At 36.2% G+C, this 23159-nt stretch overlaps 3 protein-coding genes and 1 long non-coding RNA gene across 9 annotated transcripts; 3 read left to right on the top strand and 1 right to left on the bottom strand.

The window, feature by feature from the left end:
• The first annotated feature begins 415 nt into the window (after window positions 1-415).
• Window positions 416-2505, top strand: LOC110929725 (40S ribosomal protein S8). The gene is made up of 5 exons (XM_022172910.2): window positions 416-570; window positions 682-754; window positions 1404-1734; window positions 1895-2064; window positions 2289-2505. Exons 1-5 carry the CDS (start codon window positions 567-569, stop codon window positions 2362-2364), a joined length of 654 nt encoding a protein of 217 aa, XP_022028602.1. The 5' UTR covers window positions 416-566; the 3' UTR covers window positions 2365-2505.
• A 1449-nt stretch (window positions 2506-3954) lies between these two features.
• Window positions 3955-5408, bottom strand: LOC110929724. The gene is made up of 3 exons (XR_002587349.2): window positions 5244-5408; window positions 4414-4668; window positions 3955-4221 (listed from the first exon to the last, which is right to left on the bottom strand). It is a non-coding gene; the product is annotated as an uncharacterized LOC110929724 (long non-coding RNA).
• A 757-nt stretch (window positions 5409-6165) lies between these two features.
• Window positions 6166-10549, top strand: LOC110929723 (FAD synthetase 2, chloroplastic). The gene is made up of 7 exons (XM_022172909.2): window positions 6166-6323; window positions 7555-7672; window positions 7756-7836; window positions 8394-8452; window positions 8605-8740; window positions 9582-9757; window positions 10002-10549. Exons 2-7 carry the CDS (start codon window positions 7623-7625, stop codon window positions 10499-10501), a joined length of 1002 nt encoding a protein of 333 aa, XP_022028601.1. The 5' UTR covers window positions 6166-6323; window positions 7555-7622; the 3' UTR covers window positions 10502-10549.
• Window positions 10550-14119: 3570 nt separating this feature from the next.
• On the top strand, window positions 14120-21886 carry LOC110929721 (sodium/hydrogen exchanger 4). Of its 6 annotated transcripts, none has more exons than XM_022172908.2 (15): window positions 14120-14552; window positions 14709-14845; window positions 17759-17877; window positions 17970-18067; window positions 18150-18209; window positions 18496-18542; window positions 18643-18837; window positions 18966-19012; window positions 19151-19217; window positions 19333-19433; window positions 20373-20474; window positions 20836-20980; window positions 21059-21121; window positions 21201-21284; window positions 21434-21886. In XM_022172908.2, exons 4-15 carry the CDS (start codon window positions 18016-18018, stop codon window positions 21722-21724), a joined length of 1254 nt encoding a protein of 417 aa, XP_022028600.1. In that variant the 5' UTR covers window positions 14120-14552; window positions 14709-14845; window positions 17759-17877; window positions 17970-18015; the 3' UTR covers window positions 21725-21886. The 6 variants fall into 6 exon arrangements, with proteins under 6 accessions (XP_022028600.1, XP_035844390.1, XP_035844388.1 ...); XM_035988497.1 differs by having other exon boundaries at window positions 17759-17882; XM_035988495.1 differs by having other exon boundaries at window positions 14709-15034.
• Window positions 21887-23159: the final 1273 nt, after the last annotated feature.

Genomic DNA, 23159 nt, shown 5'->3' with positions numbered 1-23159 from the left:
CTACAACTTTATGTTTTGTTGTTTAAAAGAGATGAACCTTATTTTATTAATTGTATACATATTCATGAAAAAACATTTTCTTTACCAATCGGTTTCTAAACCGCTTTTGAACATGAACCAGTCTTAAACCAACCCAATCTGGTTTTCATTAGTCAGCGTTTTTCAACAGCTCAAATCGGTTTTGACCCAACCCGGACCCTTCACCCGGTTATGACTCAATTGACCAAAACCAAAACCGATTCCAACTTGAACTGATTTAAGGTTTGAAATACCAAAACCCGAACCGCTTCCAACCCAAAGAGATTTAAGGTTCGAAACCGTTTCTTTCAGTTATAACTCTAAAGGTTAAGCCCATAGCTTAATCCATAACCCAAAAGTTCAAAATACCATAAAGAAACCTTGTTGGACCATGATTCTGTTTGGGCCATTCGAATTGTATATTTAACGAGCCCAATAACAACCACTGGACTAGGGTTTTGAACACATCTTATTAAAGCATTCTCTAACCGAACCCTACTCTTCTCTTTGTCGAGGTAGGCGGAGGAGCATCCCAGTGATCTGCAAACATGGGTAAGTTCTTCAATCCCTAACGTTTGAACTTCTACACTGTTTCCTCCTCTTCATCTTCGTTATATTATTATTATTATGAACGGTCTACTGACAATTTGGTCCTATTTGCAGGGATATCCAGAGACTCGATGCACAAGAGAAGGGCCACTGGTGGCAAGAAGAAGGCCTGGAGGAAGAAGCGAAAGTAAGCTTTCATTCACACCAGTTTCTGTTTCATTACAATTATCTGGTTTGTTTTTCATGATTATGAAGCTTTATATGTATATGATTGAGATATAGCAACTACTTATATAGTCTGTTATGTTTACATACACCACTTAGGGTTCGTATAGTTTCAAAACCTGATAAAATGCAACACTTTATGAAATTGATTGGTGACATACTTGTTTGCATAGCTGTATGATGATATTAGGGCAGTTTGGTACATTTGCATCTTATTTTGATAACTAGAAATGGATGTTTTATTGACTTCATGTTATTCATAGTTTCATTGTTACTAGAAAACAGTTTGAAACCAATTATAGGTTTCTAGATTGATTTTTTAAAAACTTACAGTTCATGTTATTTGCGCTTCCATTGTTATTAATGATTAAATATAGTAAGAAACTTCATACATTTTTGTTATACTTAATAATCTTGTAAAGTGTTAAAGAGTTGAAGTCATGTATATGAACTTTTTTTGCTTGAAATTAGTTCTACTAAGATTATTTTTAAACAATTTTGGAATCAAACATTTTGTTTGTTAAAAGTTTTCTAACTGGCTAAGGGACCATTTGTGCTGCAGATCTTTATACACATTATTATTCATGCTTATATATTTTATTGCTGTAAAGGTATGAGCTCGGAAGACAGCCAGCGAACACCAAAATTTCCAGCAACAAGACTGTTAGAAGAGTCAGAGTTCGAGGAGGTAATGTCAAGTGGCGTGCTTTGAGGTTGGATACAGGTAACTACTCTTGGGGTAGTGAGGCTGTAACCCGAAAGACCCGTATTTTGGATGTGGTTTACAATGCATCCAACAATGAGTTGGTCAGAACTCAAACTCTTGTGAAAAGTGCAATTGTTCAAGTTGATGCTGCACCATTTAAACAGTGGTACTTACAACACTATGGTGTGGAGATTGGTCGCAAGAAGAAAGCAGCTGCTGCTAAGAAAGAGGGAGAGGTAGGTTCTTTTTTATCAACTCTAGCCGTATTTCTATATAGGATATACACATCCTATATATTTTCTGTTAACAGGCTTTTTTAGGCCGTGTATCCAAAACCTCAGTGCAAACTTTTGCTTCCACTACTGACCAACAATATAAATTTTAATTTATTTGTAGGAGGCAGAGGCTGCCACTGAGGAGGCAAAGAAGAGTAATCATGTTGTGAGGAAGTTGGAGAAACGTCAAGAGGAGCGCAAACTTGACCCTCATGTAGAAGAGCAGTTCTCAAGTGGTCGTCTTTTGGCTGCTATTTCATCACGCCCCGGTCAATGTGGACGTGCTGATGGGTATGCGTTTTTTTTTTCTAATTGGTTTTTGTTTTTTTATCTATATTTAGATTTTCATTTGCAAGTATTCATTTTATTAATCGTCAAACATATGATTTGTCTTTGTTTGGTTATATCTTTTAATTTATCCGTTTGGTTTGGTAGAGATAAGCATAACCCAACTTTGACTCTTCTTGGTTTGTCACTAGTTTTTATTTTTTTATTTTATAATTTTTATGTTGCAGATATATCTTGGAGGGTAAGGAGCTTGAGTTCTACATGAAGAAACTCCAGAAAAAGAAAGGAAAGGGTGCTGCTTAAGTTTTATTTCCTTTTTTACTCTGCAAGGCATGGGACTGAAATTTTGATGTGTTTGTTTGTTAAAATGCCGACTTTATGAATGTTTTGGGTCTTTGTAAGCTTTATCATCCTTTATTAATACTAGCACTATTGATTCAGTCAGATCGTTTTCTTTATATTTTCTACGCAAATTATATTTCATAATTTTTAAAATGTATCTTAATTTTTTGTCGATATAATTGCTATTAAGAGGTCCTTCAGTGCTTGGTTTAGTCAGATTTGATAAAGATTATGACCTTGACATCAGTTTTGGAAAATGACATACCGCTAGATTGGGTTAGTTGAACTAGCCGAGTTAAGGTTTAAAGGTTTTGAATTTGGTGGGTTGAATAACTTTTGTTAGTATGTGATAAAAGTTTCAAAAAGACTGTTCTGCAACTTCAAACTTGCAAAAACACTAAAACCACTCGTTGTAAGGCTAAAATTGGCCTTTGTTTTCCTCCATAATGCCCCTCACTCGGCCCTCTGGGGTGTTTTTTCGTCATAAATGGCTAGGGCGTGGGCTTGAGGACGCCCGAAGGGAAAATTTTGACCAATGCCTTTGGAAGAGAGAACGACCAATGGAACATTTTTGATAAGTTTTAACCCTCAAGGGAGGGGCTTGAAATTCAAGCCCTGTTACACATGGTCTAACAAATGCGTGAGTTAGTATTTTTGAAAGTTTGGATGATGTGGCAACATTGTACCCTTTTAACTGTCCGCAATACCATGGGCCCCCTTTTAACTGCATCTGGTATGGAGCGTAAAACACGTGGATGATGTGGCAACATTGTATCCAAAGCAACAAGAAAGATGGTGTTCCATTCACTACCCCTCTTCTTTGAATAGTCAGTCATCTTATGCCACCTAACCCAAGCATGTCTTTTTTCTTCTTCTTTAATATTGTTGTGTTTCACCCCTCTTTCACATATCCAATATATTTTTTCTTTAATATTGTTGTGGGATGGATGGGTGACTGAGATGAAAAAAATGGATAACCCCACTTTTACAATGGAACAATGAATTGAAAAATATATATATGATATGACGCTGACGTGGAGAAGAGAGGGTTATGTAATAAAAAAGAAGAAAACTAGAAAAGGATGCCTTGTGGCTTAAGATCACCGTCGATGGTCTAAGGATAAGTTCATTGTTACAACAAACTAGCAGAATTCTTCCGTGCTCCTTTGAGTGTTTGTATGTGCAGTTTAAAAGAGATTTCGACTTGGATAGTCATAATCAAAATAATCAGTTTGGTTGTCCTTAAAGGATATGGTGTAGTGGTAATGTTAATCCTGCAACATGCATGTATACGAGTATTCAGAAGTATGTTAGTTTGCTTATCTCTAAAGGGTTGTTTGGACTGGTATAGAAACCTGTGGATTTTTATATTACCGTCAAATGGTTTAGAATAGACAGCTTTAAACTATTAATCTAAACACTTGCAAGGATAAACATTTCAAATGTTCCAATATAACTTGAAGCTATGTGGTTTTGTATAGCAATCTAACAACCTCTAAATCATTTGTAAATCTAGTTACTTTGATATTAAATTATTAAAAAAAAAATTAATCAAATCAATAATCACTCCTGTGCATTTACATCAGAAATCTTAAGAAAGCTACATGTATTTACCTGCACAGTGATCAATAATCTAAAATCCAACATGTACAGAAAATAAGGGTTCTGTATCACTATCCAAGTCTTTCTCTTATATCTTTTACATGAATGATTTAATCTTTAATAATGAAAAAAATATATATCTTTCTTATTGCGGTGAAGCATCCATGCGACTGTAGAATCTACCAAAAAAGGCGCTGCATTGTTGAATTGATCAAACTGCAATCATTATGATAATACAGGGGTGATTCAAATAATCAACAGAAATGAAACAAAACAAACGATAATGAAATCCATCTGAAATATTAATGTTATGTCCTATAGTTACGGGTTCTGAGCGAGATTCCATTTGAAATTGAAAATGAAACTAGTAGTAAAGTAACTTTCAGTAAACAATAATACAGAACATACCTGCATCAGCATCATCATCAAGTAAACTTAATCTTTTTTGGGCTGGGTATTATACATGTCATACCCATATTTCTTTTTCAACCTATCTCTTACATAATCATTTCGTGCTTGTATCCGCGCTTGTTGAGGAGCAACATGTACATAAGAAAAATACAAACCAACACCAAATAAGGATGAACCACCCAGGAACAATCCCACAGTCATCAACAACTTTTGGGGCGTCGAGGGAAAGCACAATGCCATTTGGCCCTTTTACTAGAAATTATCAAAAAAATAAAAATAAATAAATAAATAAGTTACAAAAGAACTGACACAGTAACACACCAATTATCATGTATTCAAGCCGTAAAATACACAAACTTCAATTACTAGAAAAGCAATATCTAAGCCAACATTGTTCAGAGTTGAAGAAAATATAGCACCAATATATTTTTCTTAAAAGATTTAAAATTTAAATTTACTATAGTCAAGAAGGTAGCAATCAGAGTATATGACATCAACATCAATAATAACCTAACCTCCAGTAGTACACGGTACACTAATCAAAATAAAGGCTCTTATGTATGGATGGACAGTATGGATTCAGTAGATCCTTTCCCATAACTGCCCCCAACTAATTTTATTTCAAAGTAATTCTTACTTTTTGATGGTTAATAAATGTAAGTTCAAATGAATTTCTAACTGGCATTTCGTCGAACATGTCATAGGCATTTTCGGGGACGAGAATATTTAGCGATTTACTAAACCAAATCAAGAGAAACAATCGTTCAGATGAAAATTTATGCATTTTTATACGTATACTGGGAAAATAAGAGATCAGGTAGACATACCCACTTTGAGTTGCGTTTGCGTCTCGTGATTCCGTGTCTGAAGAAGAGGGGTTTGAGAAACTGTACATGTGTTTGGTTTGGGCTTTTAGAAGGAGGGGCCTGATTGCTATTAAAAATTTTGGAGAGTAATTACAATTTGGTCCTTCGAAAATGATTTTGTTTTCTAAATATGAAAAAAATGTTTTAGCTATGCTTATTTTATGTTGAAATCGTCACGCTTAATCCTTTACCGTTAAAAATTTTCCAAACAATTCAATAAGCAATCATGATCTCGCTTCTTTGACTTCTAACATGTCTTTCGTGTTTCAAATGATTCTAAGTAAATCAACTTGGTTTTGATGTACAAAAATCTAAAAACATGAAAAAGAATTCTTACGAATCTTTTATATATGCTTGATAGTATCTTCATATATGTTGTTTTGTGTTACTTTGCATACCTTTTTTCAGTGATTTAACACCCGAGCTTCTATGTTTCCATGTTCTTACATGAAAAAGAGGAGATACATGACAAGTTGGGTTGAGATCTCATATTAAGAGTATAAAGTACTAGCCTTTCAATGCCATCACTCCATTCATATACCATTAGGCGATACGTAGAGACGTATGTCACGAACTTGTTCAACGAGCATCCTAATATACTCGCAGACTAGTCTTCTGTCCAATTTATAATTATATATCATTAGTTTTGCATGTTGCTATGGATTTCAGGGGCGGAACCATAGTGTTAGGAGCAGTAGCACAGACTATGGCCTAACCCCGTGTTTATAGTGGCTTTTTTTCGATTTTATACAAAGAGTACTCCTAAAAAAGTACGAGGGACCATAAGTTTGTTAAAACATAAGTTTGTTAAATGTTTTAGGAGGGACCACATATGAGAAAAGCAACTTTGAGGGATGAAATAAAATATCAAAGAATAGTTGTAGGTAATTTAGCCTAAAAAGATAGAAAACAACAGGAGGCTATTGAAGAACGTTGATGATACCAAACTTCCTGCTGCATCTATCTGCAGTCGTAGCCGCAAACCGGAGCTCGCAGTAACCAAATCGGAGCAGACCCGTCACTCACCGGACTTCCTTTCTGGTCAGTCTTGATTAATTCTTCTTGCTTAATGTATTATTTTCATTTGCTCAAAAGCATTAAGTCGGCACTTGTTTTGACCTCAATAACTGCAGTAGTAAATGAGTGTGAATTCTTTTTTGTTTTCCGAGTTGAAGGCTTAACTAGTTATGTGCACACAATTTTGGTATCGCTGTATAAACTAGACTATCGAGTTCGGATTTGCAATTTTGTCATCATTATTTAGACTAGGAAATTAAGAACAATAATAAGTTGTTAAAGCCATGTATGTATAGTTAGGTAAATTACTTCTCGAGGATTAATTTCTAGGCAAGTTTTAAAATCTGATAATTTTAACCTAAATAATTTGAAAATCAGAACCATAATATAATCACCTTTTGGTTCAGATATGGCATCAATGTTTATAAAATTTTAGGACGGCTCAAAAACTGCGTGTCCGTCTTAGGAACCTGTAAATCAGGCTATTATGTGATTTTTGAAAATGTGAATTAGGGTTTAGTTTGTAGTCCATGATGAGGTCTGTGGTTTATTTAGAAACAAGCGAGCAATGTGGTTAGCTTTTCTTGATGCGTTTCAATGCACTGGAAATAAACGAGGCACCCATTGCAACGCTCCAGAATATATGCATCTTTGTTGGTTTTCTTGATGAAAATTTGTTTTTGTTGCTGAATAAACAATTAAACATAGCATTGACTTTGGTCCTCAGATTTGGTGGACGTTTTAGTCATTTAACTGATAGTCAACACACTTACATGAAACTATGTGCATACTTGATCATTGCATTTGTTATGGGACCGGAGGTGTTCACTATAGGGCGTTACAACATATTTTCCAAGAATTATTAGCTTTTTTAATCATTGTATTTGATTTCCCTTATAAACGAACAGCCATTCGGAGGTGTTAACTATAGGGCGTTACAACATGCTTTCCAAGAATTATTAGCCTTTTTAATCATTGTATTTGATTTCACTTATAAACGAACAGCCATTCTTACGAAAATGCTAAAATAAAGTAAGAAACTTTGTAAAGATTAAGCTGTATTGGACAAATAAATTCCATGTTGCAAGGAAAAGCAAAGTATGATGGTCTAAAAAGTCGATAATTCCATTTATACCCTCTTCCCTAAGCCCTGCTTGTTGTATCTTTGTTATTCAAGTTCCTTATTGAAAAACACTATTTGAGGTTATAATTGTCTTACCATAATCACACTCTTTTTGACCGTGAATAATGGCAGCTTTCATGGCCTTTGGGATCACACCTGTGGTAGATATTGCAATCTCATTCTAGCGCAGTTTGATCCGTATGAAACACACAATGCTCATGAATCAGAAGTTGTTTGTCCACGTGAACGGGTAAGTTTAATTTGTATGAACTATTTGTCGGGAGTGGTATATAAACTAAATTGGTTATTGGCCCACTGTTTGCATTTGTTTAGGGGTATAAGGCTACCAATTACAGTGCAAGGAGCTTCTACAAGGGTTCTCTCTTTATCGTCTTCAGATATGAAAGCAACAAGGTATGCATTTCATAATTAACTTTCTTTGGGTGGCAAAATGGGTGGGTCGGACCACATAGGTTCAAAATGGGTTGAATGATTAACATTATTTTGTCTCATTTTCTTGGTGATTTTATAAATATACAGTTTAAATTATGTTTGCAAACTATTATAGAAACTAAAAAGTATGATATGTTTTTAATGAACAAAACAATATAGGAGGGTGTATACATGAGTATACTTTGTTTGACTTTTAAGTTTAAACCCATATGCGCTGTTATCGTTTTAGCTATTACTTTTAGTCTTACGAGCCTGACCTGTTATCAATATAGTATAACCTGAAATTTGACCATTTTTTACATAAATGGATTGAAATTGCTTCCTATATGTACAGTTGTCACTTTGTTTTGCCTTTTGATTGATTCTCTGATTGAGAGTGTGCATTGTGACATTAAATATTATGATTATAGCTTTTTTTTATATACATGCATTATATTGTCCGCGTCACTTCGTTTCACCTTTTGTTTTGTTCTTTGATTGGTGTGTGCTTTATGTTTCTAATCTGTCTGTTTAATTAGACAAAGCCAACAGGAAAATGATGGCACATCCCGCTCTCAACAGTTATCCTCCGTGGCAGGTATTATTAATATTGTTAATAGTAATTTGTATTTTTGAATAAATGGGCTTAATGTCGTATTCATTTCTTATAATGTCATGTTAATAAATAACAAACCTTGATACACATACTGTGTTCTTGTTTATTCTAAGCAGTTTAATTTCAATTTCTAGGAGGGATAGTAGCTTTGGGTAAGTTTGATGCGTTGCATATTGGTCATCGTGAGCTCGCTATCCAAGCAGCAAAGGCAGGCACTCCATTCCTGCTATCGTTTACGGGAATGGCAGAAGTTCTTGGCTGGGAGCCTAGGTATATCGATCCATTCATATGAAGACGGATCAATTCGGTTTGTATTTATTGATAACGGGTCAGAAGTTGCCTAAAGTGTATTTTTAAATGTTTACAACCTTTTAAACTGTTTTATTTAAAAACTTTCTTATTGGTATTTCCTTAAACTATATAATACATTAATAATTTAAGTTTTTTTGAAAATTGGACAAAAAGTGTTGACGGATGAACCAACCCGGCCTTGACCTGACCCGTTCCTCAACCCAGGGGTGCAAACGAGCCGAGCCGGGCCCGAGCTCGACCAGGCTTGAGCTTGATTAACTTATGAGAGCTCAAGCTCGGCTCGGTTCGACCTTTGTTTTTAAAGCTCGAGCTCGGCTCGCTTATTATCTACTAATTAATATATTAAACAAAAATAATATAAAAAATAGAGTCGTTTATGCTCGTGAGCTCGATAAGTGAAGCTTGGGCTCGGGCTTGTTTATTAAACAAGCTTATTTTTATGTTCGGGCTTGGCTTGGAAACTAGTTTAAATAAGCTCAGCTCGTCTCGTTTACTAGACAACTTTAAATAAGGGGTAAATGTTATTAAATATTAATAAAACTAATATTAAACTAAGGCTCGACGATCCTGACGAGCCTCACATACCAAGCTCGAGCTCGGGCTCGATAAATAAACAAGCTTTGTTTTAGGCTCAAGCTTGGTTCAGGCTCGATAAGGCCCGGCTCGTTTCGAGCTTTTTCTCGAGCCGATCTTGAGCAGCTCACGAGCCGCTCGGCTCGTTTGCACCCCTACTCAACCCGCATGTTTTGCCACACATCTAAATGTCTTAAAAAGTCTGAAATATAATTGTTTTAAACAGGGCTCCTGTAGTAGCCAAGTGTGATCGTGAACGGGTGCTTTCATCATGGTCTGCTTGGTGTGGAGAATTGACGCCAACAGAACTTGAAGTCGAGTTCTCTAAAGTTAGAAATCTGACACCACGCCAGTTTGTGGAGAAGTTATCAAAAGAGCTCGGTGTACGTGGTGTCGTGGCAGGTATGTACACTTGAATCTATTAAACGGGTGTTTGGATGTGGGTTTGAATATTAATTATCTAATTCGGCTTTCGATATTTGTTTAACCTACTTTTGCTTAAGATCGTGCAAATGTTTAGGGGTCAGATAATATGAAATAATGAGTTAAATACCAACTGCAACAGAACTTTTTATCTAAATTTATACATTCCTATAACATGTTTGACCTTAAAGGTCTAACCGTAGATCTTATTACATTATGGTAGGCAAAAACTATCGGTTTGGTTACAGAGCTGCAGGCGATGCATCTGAGCTGTCAAGGTTATGCGAAGAGTACGGTATAGAGGCATACATCATAAACCCAGTGATGGACCAAAAACAGAGCATACTAAACAGAGAATTCACCAACAGTAAAGAAAGAGGACAGGTGTCATCTACCCGTGTTCGATACGCACTATCAGAGGGAGACATGAAGTACGTTTCAGAGCTTCTTGGTCGCCACCATCGTCTAATATTAATGCTAAATGATGACCAAAGTTTGACCAGCAAAAAGAACACGACCTCGTTTCCCAGATCATGTTTATTGAATCTTCCACCCAAAGAGGGTGTATACGAGAATTGTAGTATCGTATATGGTAAAGAAAATGTTGTACCTTGTAGAGTAGTCGTCGATACGGATAATATTTGTTTAGAGTTGGTAGAGATAGATTGTATTGACATTCCTTCAGGAGACTCACAATACCTGAATATTGAGTTTGGTGCCTGAAAACATTTATTGAAAGTGGAATACACGGTTGCATTTATGTTCTTATAACTTATTAATTTGTAGCCAGTTTGTAGATTTTGTTAGAGGTACAAGGTTCGGTTCGGTTCGGCTGATTTGGGCTTAAAAATCCTGGTCCAATCAATAATTATGGTTAGATAAATTTCCAAACTGAGTCAACTGACTTAGGGGCTGTTTGGCAACATCGAATGGTTAAGTGCTGAACCAGTAAGAGGTCTGAACTATTAAGTGCTGAACCAGTAAGAGATCTGAACCATTAAGAGTAAGTATAATGCTTAATCGTTCAGAGGCAAATGTCTGACCAATTCAGATTAGAGGTCTTAAACATTCAGACTCTGTATAATGCTTAACCATTCAAAGGCAAATGTCTGAACCATTCAGACATCTGCTTGCGAAACAAACAATCTGAACCATTAAGTGCTGAACCAGTAAGAGGTGTGTAAACAAACAACCCCTTAGTGCTATAAATTGGCCTGAAGTTTGCTGCTTTGAGCATTTGATTTTGGGTTGAATTTTGTTATTAGTTTTTTTAAGTAAAAGAATATGTAATCAACCATGTTCAGAGATAAAGATTGCTGAAGTAGGAAAACAGTTTTCACCAATTTTTTTTTTTAAAGAAACAAACTCGTAAGCTAATATAACCAGTTGAACCCGATATGAATTATGTTTCTGAGCTTCTTGGTTGCCACCATCGTATAATATGAATGCTAAATGTTGAAATTTTAAAAAACCACAGAGACTATCCGGATATTTCTCTTTGAAATATTTTCATTCTTGAAGAAACCAAATATGCATGTTTTTTTCAAATAAATGTTTCTAACTATGTAAGGATAAAATATGTGAGGGTGATATGTGAGCTCTTTCACAAGTTTATTAATTCAAAACTATTTGACTAAACATGATATTGAGTTTTATGATGTACCCACATTGCCTAAACAACAAACCTAAAATATGAACTTGGATATCTTTATCAAGTACTACTTGAACACGAAATAAGTTAAATTATTACTTGTAGCGGAGACAAAGTGAGCCTAGCCTAGATGGCTCGATTTATGAATGAACCAAGTCCGAACTCTAAATTTCAGTTCGGTTTAAAATCTTTAAGGGCCTCTTGTTTCACTAACACATGAAATGCCATCTCAGCAAATTAATTAATTAATTAATTAATTAATTATTCTAACTTTATAGGGAGCATGCAAGATGTGTGAGTGCATATAAAAATTCCTTGAGTTTGTTGCAATTTCTCTCCCTCATATTCTGTCTTCTTCTCATCTCTTTCTTGGTTATTTAAATTCCATATATGTAGCCCTAAATCTTCATTTTATTGCTTAAATAATCACACACTTCACCATTGAAATATTTGGAACGGATGTAAACACAATTCTATTATGATTCTGTCATTAGGATTATGTAACTTTAGTTCTATAATCATATGATGATACGAGACGTTAGAAAATTATTTATGTATTTTTAAAAACATATCGTGACATACAAGAATAACTCCAAATTCTAATGGTAATGTCATTACCAATAAATTGTATAATGACTTATACAATCCTACACGTCAATAATACATTTAATTTTACAAATAATTTATTAAATTGTTTCCATAAAGAGTTTAAAATTTCCTTTATTTTATCTTGTGGTTAACATATACAACTGCAAATCTTATTTTAAGTAATCTTTTTTATGGGATAATTTACAAAGTGTACGTTTTACTAACATTTAGTATAACGTATACAACTGTATATCTTACTTTAAGCATCCTATTTTTATGGAATAGTTTGCAAAGTGTACGTTCTACTAACATTAAGTAGTTGAAAATGATGAATTTATTAACGCTTATTTAAGACTCCCCCACCATTTTAACTCCCATTCATCTTTCAACCCAACCCAACCCAACCCAACCCAACCCAACCTCACCTCACTCAATCAACATCCCAACCACCATACGATTAACAACCACCACGATCGCCACTCCAAACTGCAGCACCATGAGCTATCACCACAAATGCCCATTTAGCAATTTATAATGGTCTCGGTAATCACTGTCCGCATCCAGTTCCGCGGGCTTTTCAGCTCCCCTTACTTACCCCTTGCGTCCAACTTATCGTCTCCCGCACAGCTGGTCCTCCTTCATTTGCTTATGCGGTCTCATCTCTGGGCTGATCGTCCAACTTATCTTCGTCGGGTTGGACGACCAGCCCCACCGCAAAATATGAGGACCAGCTGTGTGGGACACCAATTAGTTGGACGTACGGAGTAAGTAATGAGAGCTGAAAAGCCCACTCGAACTGGACGCCGACGAGGCCATTATGATTTCCCAAATGGGCCTTTGAGATAGCAGCGGTGTACATTCTCGGTGGTTCATTTGCTATATAAGTTAAGAAATGACCTCTTGACGTTTGTAATTATTTGATGGTAAGGGATTTCAATGTTCTTACTGATTTATCACTTTTTTGTCTCATTATTGTTTTTTTTTTACATTTTTGATTTTGTCTAGATTGGAGTGTTAATGATTTACATATAGGAATTTTGGATTATTTCACATTTTTTATTCGTGTTCGGGTTTTTATAACGATATCTAATGACTTTTTATTGTAGCATACATCAATAGTCTCCAATCTGTCTTATTTTGTAGCGTTATCATTTATCAACAAGCTAGCTACTTGGATCATGTGTCGTGAGATCAAACTTGTACGCTCGTTTTGTAAAGAAGCTTTCACAAATTTGACTCATTGTAAATCCATACCAAAGATGAAATACATGCACACACATTTATATTCTTTAACGTTTTTTTTATAAAACTAGTTTTGAATCTGATGAGATACTACAAGTTGTGTAATAACACGTTATAAATAGTATAAAAAAAACAAGTTGTGGTTAATGTGTAGCGTCTGTTAAATCATGTTAAAATAATTTTTTTTTTTAATTTGACTAACTAATTTGGTATTTGTTTATAGAAGCCCACTTTACTCGTATAAAAGATCATAGAAAAAAAAAACAAGGAAACAAGCAAAAATTGCAATTCCTCAAGGTGATATGTTTGTTAAAAATTGATATTTAAGGGCATGTTTGGGTAAGCTTGTTGAAACAACTTATTGGCTTATTGGAAAAGTCAGGATTCTATGACTTATTGATTTATTGGCTTTTCCTCCTCACATACACCCTCTTTGCCAAACATCATTTTAGAGCTTATGACTTTTCAAAAAGCCAATAAGTCAATAAGTTGTTTCAAAAAGCTTACCCAAACATGCCCTAAAATGAAAATTGATCATAACTAATTTGACTAACTAATTTGGTGTATTTTTATTACTTTGGAAATAGTAGATTCTGTAAGATTTAAAGTGAAAATTGATGTTTTAATTTTGTTGTATCAAAGAAAAAGGGTTATTGGATTTTATCACCTCCAACTATTGGCCGTTGTCACCCTCAACTAACACTTTGACACTTTGACATCATTCAGTTAAATCTTTACTAATTGGGTTAGTTTCTGATCCTACGTGGCATAATCTTGATTACGTGAATAGGATTATGTGGCGAATCTTGATTACATGGCACATTATGTGGATATAAAAACCTGTATCTTCATATCCTTTTCTTTCTTTCAGACCAGAAAAGAGAGAAAGATACAGATTCAGATATATACATACATACATACACTTTTAGGGCTGAAAGCTCTGGTGACTGAAAGCTCCGGTGAATCTCCGGCTGTAGGACTCTCCGTTCGTCTGTTATAGACGCCGTTTGTCGGTGATTTTAGGCATTTTCTCCGATCTGATTTTCAGTAACTGAATCTCCGGCGGTAGGACTCTCCGCTCGTGTGTAATACGACGCCGTTTATCAGTGATTTTAGGCGTTTTCTTCGATCAGATTTACAGTAATTGAAAGCTCCGATGAATTTCTGGCGGTAGAACACTCAGGTTATCCGTAATACGACGCCGTTTTTCAGTGATTTAATTTGAACAACGAGCAATGAAGATATCGGCGAACAGTTCCGAATCGAGTTTAACAACTGCGATTCCAGTTGGAGGTGAGTTTATCATCTTCTCTGATTGATTTTCCGTCGAACCTATTAAACTTTTGTAGCGATTTTGATTACTTTTGTGATGAATCGAGTTTGACTTTTGTGATTTTCCGGATCGAGTTTAACTTTTGTGAGTTTATCATCTTCATGTTTTGGAAGCAGGCGGAGAGAAGAACAGGATAATCAATCCGGAATATGGCAGGCCTGTGAATACCAGATGTTTATGAGGAAATTAGGGTTCGATACATGATCTCTGGTGTTATAAAGAAGGAGGTGAGGTTTATGAAGAAGGAGATGAGGTTAGTGACACGTCAATTGCCACCTAATCCTGTCCATTTCAGCAAGTTTGTGCCACGTAGGATAAGAAACAAACTCGGTTAGTAAAGATTTGTTAGAGTGGTGCCAGCACAAACTAAAAGTCAAGTTGGGGGTGTCGGGTGTCAAAGTGTTAGTTGGGGGTGGCAACGGCCAAAGGCCAATAGTTGAAGGTGATAAAATCCAATAATCCAAAGAAAAATATGATTTGTTGCATTTTGCTATATTAATTTTCGCAACATTATGTAACCATAATTCTTAAATGTCATGGTGATTTTAATTTAGATTTTTTTGAAAACAGAGTGTTGTATTAAAAATCAAGTATATCGTATGTTATAGCAATTGACATTATTATTGTGGTATCATGACAAACTCAACCATTTATGAACGGATAACATCGGTGTCAATATTTTTCCATATTGGAAGCGAAAGTTTTCGCTTTTAACATTATGTGTGAATGTTTTGTTTAAAATCAGCTCCTCGTCCCGTTGAGCGGCGTACAGTCGTTAGGGGGTAGGGGTGCCCATCACTCACAACATCCAATCAAATTCCGCCATGTCATCGAACATTATACCATCACTAGTGATTGATTTTAGTGGAAACGTCCATCACTCACCACACCCAACAATTTCCCTCACAACCCAACAATTTCGCTCACACATTTGCAACTTCTTCAAGCGTGATAGTGGCCACGCGTTTTAATCTTCACACGTTATATATAGAAGTGGCGACGGTGTCCCACGTTCACCATGCGTGAACAATAGGGGATCACGGGGCGCCCCCTCCCCGTTAGAGAAATATGATGAAAAGTGAAAAAATATGATAATGACACTTATGTGTCACACAAGAAAAACAAAGGATATAAGACTCCCTGAAGCGCACGTGTAGCATTTGCATCCAGCGTCTCTGCCTCGTGTCAACTCCTCATGCATCCACCCCACTGCCACTTCCTTTTTCCTCCCCAATTTTCCCGGAAATATCTCTCTCACACACACACAGTCACCCCGTAGCCCTAACTTTCCAACGGAACCATCGATCGAAGAAACGAATGAAAAATGGAGCCGATTCATAATTCCACATTTTATTCTGTTGCAGCAGCAACGAACCTTGAGAGTACTCATAGCGATGTCATTTCGATCACATTGTTCATTGCCGTACTCTGTTTATGTTTAGTCGTCGGACATCTGCTTGAAACCTATCGTTGGCTTAATGAATCCATTGCTGCAATCCTCATCGTAACATTTCTATATTTCTTCTCTTCTTCATTTTTTATTATAATTTATCACCTCATCTTGATCGATCCATGTTTATACAATTCAGATCTAATTTGTTACTTGTTTCATATATTTATTTATTGCCTGCGTCGTTACTAGTTTTCACAACTCGGTTGAGATCCGCATGGATGTGAAATGAAATGTCTGTAAGCTTTTACTAAACTGTTAGTTACTTGAATTTTGGAGTAAATGAGGAGTTCGTGCATACATAGAGCCTTTTAAGAAGCTTGTATTGCAAGAAATGTAGTCTAGCTCTTGGTGTTTGGTAGGAGGTGTATGGTGAATTAGATTCGTTTTTAAGGCAATAGCTGATGCAATATAATGATAGTAGGGATCTGAGGCAGGAATAACCACTTGACAATTTCTAGTAATCAAGTAAGACCTATGGCGCCGGCGCCCTTGATTACAAAAAGTTTCACTCACGCCCGTTAACCCTATGGCGCCGGCGCCCTTGACGCCTGGTAACACCCACTCCATCCGGAATGGTGTTACCTTCAGGCCAAGGGCCTAGCTTACAAGGGGGCCGGGGCCGACGTTTCGGTTAGTAGTGTTAATTTTCCGAATTTTCGACCGAAATTTTTATAAATATAGGGTTCCCACCAATTATTTTGCCTAAAAATTCCTGGCCCCTACCAATTTTCTTGTCAAAAGGTTTTATAGGTATTGTCGTATTGAGTTTAAAAAAACTTGAAGAATGGGGCTATTAGTAAAGTTTTATGCTTTTTTTTACACTTGAACCGGGTTTTAATAAAGTTTGAAACTAGTTTTTATACTAATGAAACTTGAATGAATAAAGATTAATTAGATATTTGGAGTTATTATTGTTTGACCCGACCCGAACATATTACCCGAAACATAGCAATAGGAATAAAAATTGGGTCCCATAACTTTCGGCCCCCCCTCCGGCACTGCTTCAGGTGCTGAGGTGGCTGGGATTTCATGGCCACTACACTCAGTCCAACCAAATTACCGACAAGTGGGATACAACCTGTTGCCTTTTGGATAGCCAGGACATCAAAGAGTTCCCAGAAAACATGCATAATCAAAAAGAACATGGTGATTCTAAGAGGATAAGTTCTGAGAGAGATGCGTGATAATAAGTAGAACATGCCCTCAAAGAAGACTTGTCAAACGAATGTTGCGATACATAAGCAACTTAATTTGACTCTCAAAGTGATCATATCACAAGGTGTGAAATTTAGATGCAAATAATGGAACTATATTGATAAGTATTCTGGCAGCCAAGACCCAGAAACTTCAAAATGGGTTGGGAAGTTAGCTTGATATCTTATGCTGGCAACCTTGAGAAGGTGTCAGGTGTGGATTTAAAATGAGTTATGAATCCCGCGTAAGCTGTTTTTGCCTTTAAGCTCTCATAGGCCACCTGCCCAGAACTACTGATACCAAAGTTTGTTCAAAACACGTCAGTTTCTGGATTAAGAAGTAATTCGTTTGACCGTAAAGGTCATTTTTGTGTGTCTAAACAAGAGTTCTATAAGTTATTCACTTTGCAGATATCAGACAGATTAAAAATTTCTTTCGAATCATTAATGAAACATTTATAATAAGGAACTTTTATATGTTGTACGTTGCCGTTCTCTCATTTACTGATATCATAAACAGGGGTCTCTTGTTGGAACAATCATCTTATGCACAACCAAGTGGAAAAGTTCTAAGCTGCTTAGATTCAATGAAGAACTGTTTTTCATATATCTACTTCCACCCATCATTTTCAATGCTGGGTAAGGTCGGTGCCCACCTATTCGGGCTCTCCAGTTACCAATTAGCTTAACTGGTTGTTGTATATGTGTAACTGACTTTAACCTTTAAACAGCTTTCAAGTGAAGAAGAAACAGTTCTTCCATAACTTTTTCCCTATCATGCTGTTTGGAGTCGCTGGTGTTCTCATATCAACATCTATAGTTGCAGCTGGTATTATGTTATAATTTTGTGTTTCGTTTAGTTCCGTCTTTTATTTGTATTGATTTCTGGAATTTGGTGCTTGGTGTTGTAGGCAGCTGGTGGCTGTTTCCAAAGTTAGGGTTCGACGGTTTGTCTATCGGCGAGCATCTAAGTATAATAATCTGTCTAATCTTTTTTAACATCCCTCGACTCATATATGGAACCATATTTAAGTAGAGAGCTGCAAGAACCGCATGATCACTTGTACCTATTGTTTTAATTGTGATGCATAAAGCGATTATGTAACCGCTTACACCAATCCTCTCTCTCCAATTATATCTTTTCAGCACTACGTACAAGTGACTTACGTGACTTTGACAGTTCTCTACTTATAATTGGTTATGTATCGAACGTGCCCCGTGACTCACAACTGTTGTAACGATTAATTGTACTTTAAGGTATTGGGACCATTTTCTCCTCAACAGATACTGTATGCACATTACAGGTTGGTCAGCATATGTTAAATAAGTTCCTTATTAAGAATGTTGTATTTTTGTGGTGTACATGGTTTTAGTTACTGTCGCTTATGAAAAATCTATGTGAAGGTTTTGAACCAAGAGGAGACACCTTTGCTATACAGCTTGGTTTTTGGTGAAGGGGTAGTAAATGATGCAACATCGGTCGTACTCTTCAATGCGGTTCAAAATATTAGCGCAGACACACTTAATGGCAAGACAGCTCTTAAGATATTTCTAGATTTCTTGTATCTATTTAGTACAAGCACGATTCTTGGCATTGCGGTTAGTTCATTTTCTTGTCCTGTCAGTTCAATGAAAAACTCATATAAAACATCAAAAGATACCTTTCAGACTCATTACCTTCAGGCAATTATATGTAACCAACAATATATATGACTTGTTTTCTGCAGGCTGGCCTTGTGACAGCATTTATTCTTAGAGGCCTGTCCTTTGGCAGGTTAACACTCCTTGTGTATATGATAATGAATTTACTTGGGGAAGCGTGACAAGATAATATTCCTTTTCTAAAGAGTATACACATAGAGTATATGTAGATTAATAATTCCATTTGCCTTGCATAATATCTCTTTAACAGGCATTCAAGTGTTCGAGAAATCGCTTTGATGGTTCTAGTAGCATATTTGTCCTACATGTTGGCCGAGGTAAATGGTGTATACACGCGGTCACTTATATCTTGTTGCATGATCATATATTCATCTAGTTTATATCCTTATACGCATATTTATCCTCAACGTTATATCGTGTTGCTTTTTGCAGCTATTTGAGCTCAGTGGGATTCTGACGGTATTTTTTGCTGGCGTTTTAATGTCTCACTATTCATGGCATAATGTGACTGAAAGCTCAAGAATCACTACCAGGCATGTATGGTCAAATGCGTGTAGTTTAGTCAATTGTGACCCACTCTCAACTCTTTTTGCAAATAGGAAGAAATTAAATGATCAAATTATGGGATAAAATCATATAAACATTGTTTTAGTAAAGTCATTCATACTTTTTTCTAACTAGAAACCACTCAAGTTTCAGTATTGTCCTCTTGCTGTTAAATTTTTCATGAGTGTTTATACTGAATGACCTAAATGGAACAATTACGAAACTCGGTTATTATTTAGCAACTTTTTTTTCTTCACACATGCCTCCTATTTGAGGTTAACTTGAAAAGAATAATCACTAGGTAGTAGCCAAGTTTCATATATGTTTCATTTAGGTCACTTAATTATAACATCTATAATGAAATTCACAACAATAGCACAACATTGAAACTTGAGTGGTTTTTGTATTTAGAAACAAAATTAGTCATCATCATCATCATCATAATACTCAGTAAATCTCACCAATAGCAAAGCTAAGGTAGGGTCTGAGGAGAGTAAGATGTAGACACCCTTACCTTTACCCCGTAGGAATAGAGAGGCTGCTTCCAGTGAGACCCCCCGGCTCGATAGTAGTTTTGCATCAAGCCTTGGACATAAGGCACATAACACTCAGCAATTGAGACAACTGCCAATTAGTGCATGTACCCCTTGTCTTTCAGCTATCAACGTCACCACATGATGCATGATTAACCATCCCCCTCTTTTAACGTTATTTTCTCGAAATTAGTAAAATAACGTTAATATTAGTGCACTTTAGAAACAAAATTAGTGACTTTAGTAAAACAGATAAGAAAATTGATTACTGCTAGGTGATATATCCTGTCAAAGTAACTCCAAAAGTACTCTAATAAGTTGCAAATTAGAATTTAATAAGTATTTTAACTAGAGGTGCCATTTTACTTATGTTAAGAGTTGTATGCTTCCCAGGTACGCATTTGCAACATTGTCTTATATCGCGGAAACATTTATATTCCTATACGTGGGAATGGATGCTCTGGACTACGAGAAATGGAAAACGAGCACATTAAGGTAAACCCACATAGCGCGTATGATGTGGTTCCAACCGATAATTGATTGGCCAAAGAAATAGAGAACGAAACTAGAAAGAAAATAGAGAGTTCTTGAATCAATTTTTCTGCATATCCATTTCATGGGGAAAGATGAAACCCCACTTTTTTTTCCTTAGTTGAAGGAAACTAAAAACAAGGATAACATAAAATAATAAAAATAGGAACACTAATAAATGTTAATAAGAAATAGTCAAGATGCATGCATGCTTCTTCCGATATGAGCGTGAGTAGAGGCGTAGAGCACACATCAGCGTATCATATGTTTTCTTTTTATGTTATCATAGTTGGTTTACATGACATAATTTCATTTTCTGTCACAGTTTTTGGACCAAAATGGGCCTTTACGGCATTGTGATGTTTCTGATAGCCATTGGGCGCGTTGCTCTTGTGTTTCCACTTTCCATCATTTCTAATTACTTGCACAAGAGTGGGGGAGAGTCAACCAAGATCTCAGGACACCACCAGGTTGATACACACACACACATCGATCTATATATGTTATGAATTTATAATTTACTTTACGTTTTGTAATTTGTTTGTTAGATGGTTATTTGGTGGGCGGGTCTGATGAGGGGTGCTGTCTCTGTGGCCTTGGCATTCAAACAGGTATTTTGTTTCGACATTTTTTTCCGATTGTGATATTTGGTTCAATAACTAACTTGTTTATTTGTATGGGATTATCTAGTTTACTCACTCTGGAGTGACGTGGGACCCAAACAATGCGACAATGATCACCACCACTATTGTGATTGTGCTCTTCAGTACTGTGGTAAGTATTTTTCGGGCTTTTTTTTCTAACAGAAATAGAAACTTAACGCGAGTCAGTTAACCTTTTATATGCGACTCAACTGACTAAAATCTAATATGCTTAGTTCTTTAGTGTTGTTCAGCTCCTTAGTAAATAACCAACTATTTCAGGTGTTTGGTTTCTTGACAAAACCGCTAGTAGATCATCTACTTCCTGCAAGTAGTTCAAATACCAACACTCGGAACCCCCGAGACCCCGGATCTCCAAAAGAGGATATGACACTTCCATTACTATCTTTTGACGAATCTGCTTCAGAAAATATGTCGAGAGCAAAGGAAAATATGTCAATGCTAATGGACAGACCCGTGTACACGATCCACTCGTATTGGAGAAGGTTTGATCATGCTTATATGAGACCTATATTCGGTGGTCCATCTAGCGACGACTTGCCCATGGTATAAAACATAAATAGAAGTGAAAAACTGATTTTGGGAATCCATAAAGTCATGATTTAGATCGAAGTCAGAGAGCTAAAGATTTAAGTCTTTCAATGTGTTGACTGATGGCAAAAAATATATGTCCATGATTTAAATCTCAAGATGCCAATGGTTTAAATTTGATTAGCAAGCTTGCAGGTCTGATGTGCTATCTCTTATGATTCCAAAACTTATTATCACTCATGTGATGAAAAGCTTCTTTTGTTGTTTGGATTTTTTTGCAGAAACTAAAGTTTTATCTTATAATGACCTTTTCAAACACTTTGTTTGTAAACATGATAGTTATTTATAATCTTGCTCATTATGGTAGAGATTATATATCAAGTTAAATGCCATTTTAGTCCCTGTGGTTTGGCCATTTTGCCAGTTTAGTTCAAGGGTTTGAAACGTTGCTATTTTAGCCCAAATAGTTTCAAACATTGCCATTTTAGTCCACTGGGTTAGCTTCATCCATTTTTTCTGTTAACGAGATGGGCAATTTGGTCATTTTATATATTAGACAAGTATTTATAAGTATTGTTTAGTATTAGTCACAACTCTCATAAGTTCGGTTTCACCCTTTCCCCCCACCAATTATGGTCAATGGAAAACCATGCTACACTCGTTTCTTGTCACAAACAAGCTAGACGACTATGTTGATGGCACCATTCCTTGCCCAGAGCCTGTTCTTATCGTCCCACCAGCCGAGAAAGACCACCAAGACAAACCCTAATCATGCTACATGGGTCGCTAATGATGCTCACATCCGTATGTTGCTGTTATCTACAATCTCACGTGAGTACACCTTTAAATCTCAACTTTTACGTATCAAGATGGAACCTGATGAAACTAGTTCTATATCAATATGTTGTGCGTGCGTCCCTGAATTGCGAACTCGTCTCTTTTCTGCAACTAAAAAGGCGATGTCTTTAGACTTGCGAAAAAACCCCAAACATCAAAAACATCAACCACTAGAATCGGTTGCATGGGCATCTCATTCTGCTAGGAGATGCTCCTAATTGTTGACATCTAACACAATTCCTAGCAAACTCAAATGCATCCTTGAAAATTTTTGGCCAATATAGCCCACACGCAAGCACTTTATGCCCTGTTTTCTGCCTGCTGAAATGTCCACCACACGCAGATGCGTATAAATGCTCCAAAACACACTTGATCTCCTCATCCGGAATGCAACGTCAGATTATCTGATCAGCTCCAACTTTAAAGAGATCCGACTTATCCCAAATGTAAGTTTCAGCTTGAGTTACAAATTGCTGCTTCTTTTTCTTAGGCCAAAACTCCGGAATAGCACCTGTAGTAGCAAAATTAGCGAAATTAGCAAACCAGGGTGTAGTTGAAACAAATAATAAATGTTCATCAGGAAATGTTTCATTAATTTCAATATTTGGTGCATCTATCT

This window comes from Helianthus annuus, chromosome 3, assembly GCF_002127325.2.
Source record: "Helianthus annuus cultivar XRQ/B chromosome 3, HanXRQr2.0-SUNRISE, whole genome shotgun sequence".
Lineage (NCBI taxonomy): Eukaryota > Viridiplantae > Streptophyta > Magnoliopsida > Asterales > Asteraceae > Helianthus > Helianthus annuus.
Note: the sequence above shows the minus strand (reverse complement) of the source record. Positions and strands in the feature narration are given on the sequence as shown.

What these genes read in the sequence shown, in the direction of transcription:
- LOC110929725 (XM_022172910.2), top strand. An exon ending in GCCTGGAGGAAGAAGCGAAA is followed by an intron (nt 755 to 1,403) that starts GTAAGCTTTCAT and finishes ATTGCTGTAAAG; the next exon opens with GTATGAGCTCGGAAGACAGC. An exon ending in CAATGTGGACGTGCTGATGG is followed by an intron (nt 2,065 to 2,288) that starts GTATGCGTTTTT and finishes TTTATGTTGCAG; the next exon opens with ATATATCTTGGAGGGTAAGG.
- LOC110929723 (XM_022172909.2), top strand. Translation starts at nt 7,623, where the DNA reads ATGAAACACACAATGCTCATGAATCAGAAGTTGTTTGTCCACGTGAAC. An exon ending in TCAGATATGAAAGCAACAAG is followed by an intron (nt 7,837 to 8,393) that starts GTATGCATTTCA and finishes CTGTTTAATTAG; the next exon opens with ACAAAGCCAACAGGAAAATG. An exon ending in TGTACGTGGTGTCGTGGCAG is followed by an intron (nt 9,758 to 10,001) that starts GTATGTACACTT and finishes ACATTATGGTAG; the next exon opens with GCAAAAACTATCGGTTTGGT.
- LOC110929721 (XM_022172907.2), top strand. Translation starts at nt 15,917, where the DNA reads ATGGAGCCGATTCATAATTCCACATTTTATTCTGTTGCAGCAGCAACG. An exon ending in CCCATCATTTTCAATGCTGG is followed by an intron (nt 17,878 to 17,969) that starts GTAAGGTCGGTG and finishes ACCTTTAAACAG; the next exon opens with CTTTCAAGTGAAGAAGAAAC. An exon ending in ATACTGTATGCACATTACAG is followed by an intron (nt 18,543 to 18,642) that starts GTTGGTCAGCAT and finishes ATCTATGTGAAG; the next exon opens with GTTTTGAACCAAGAGGAGAC.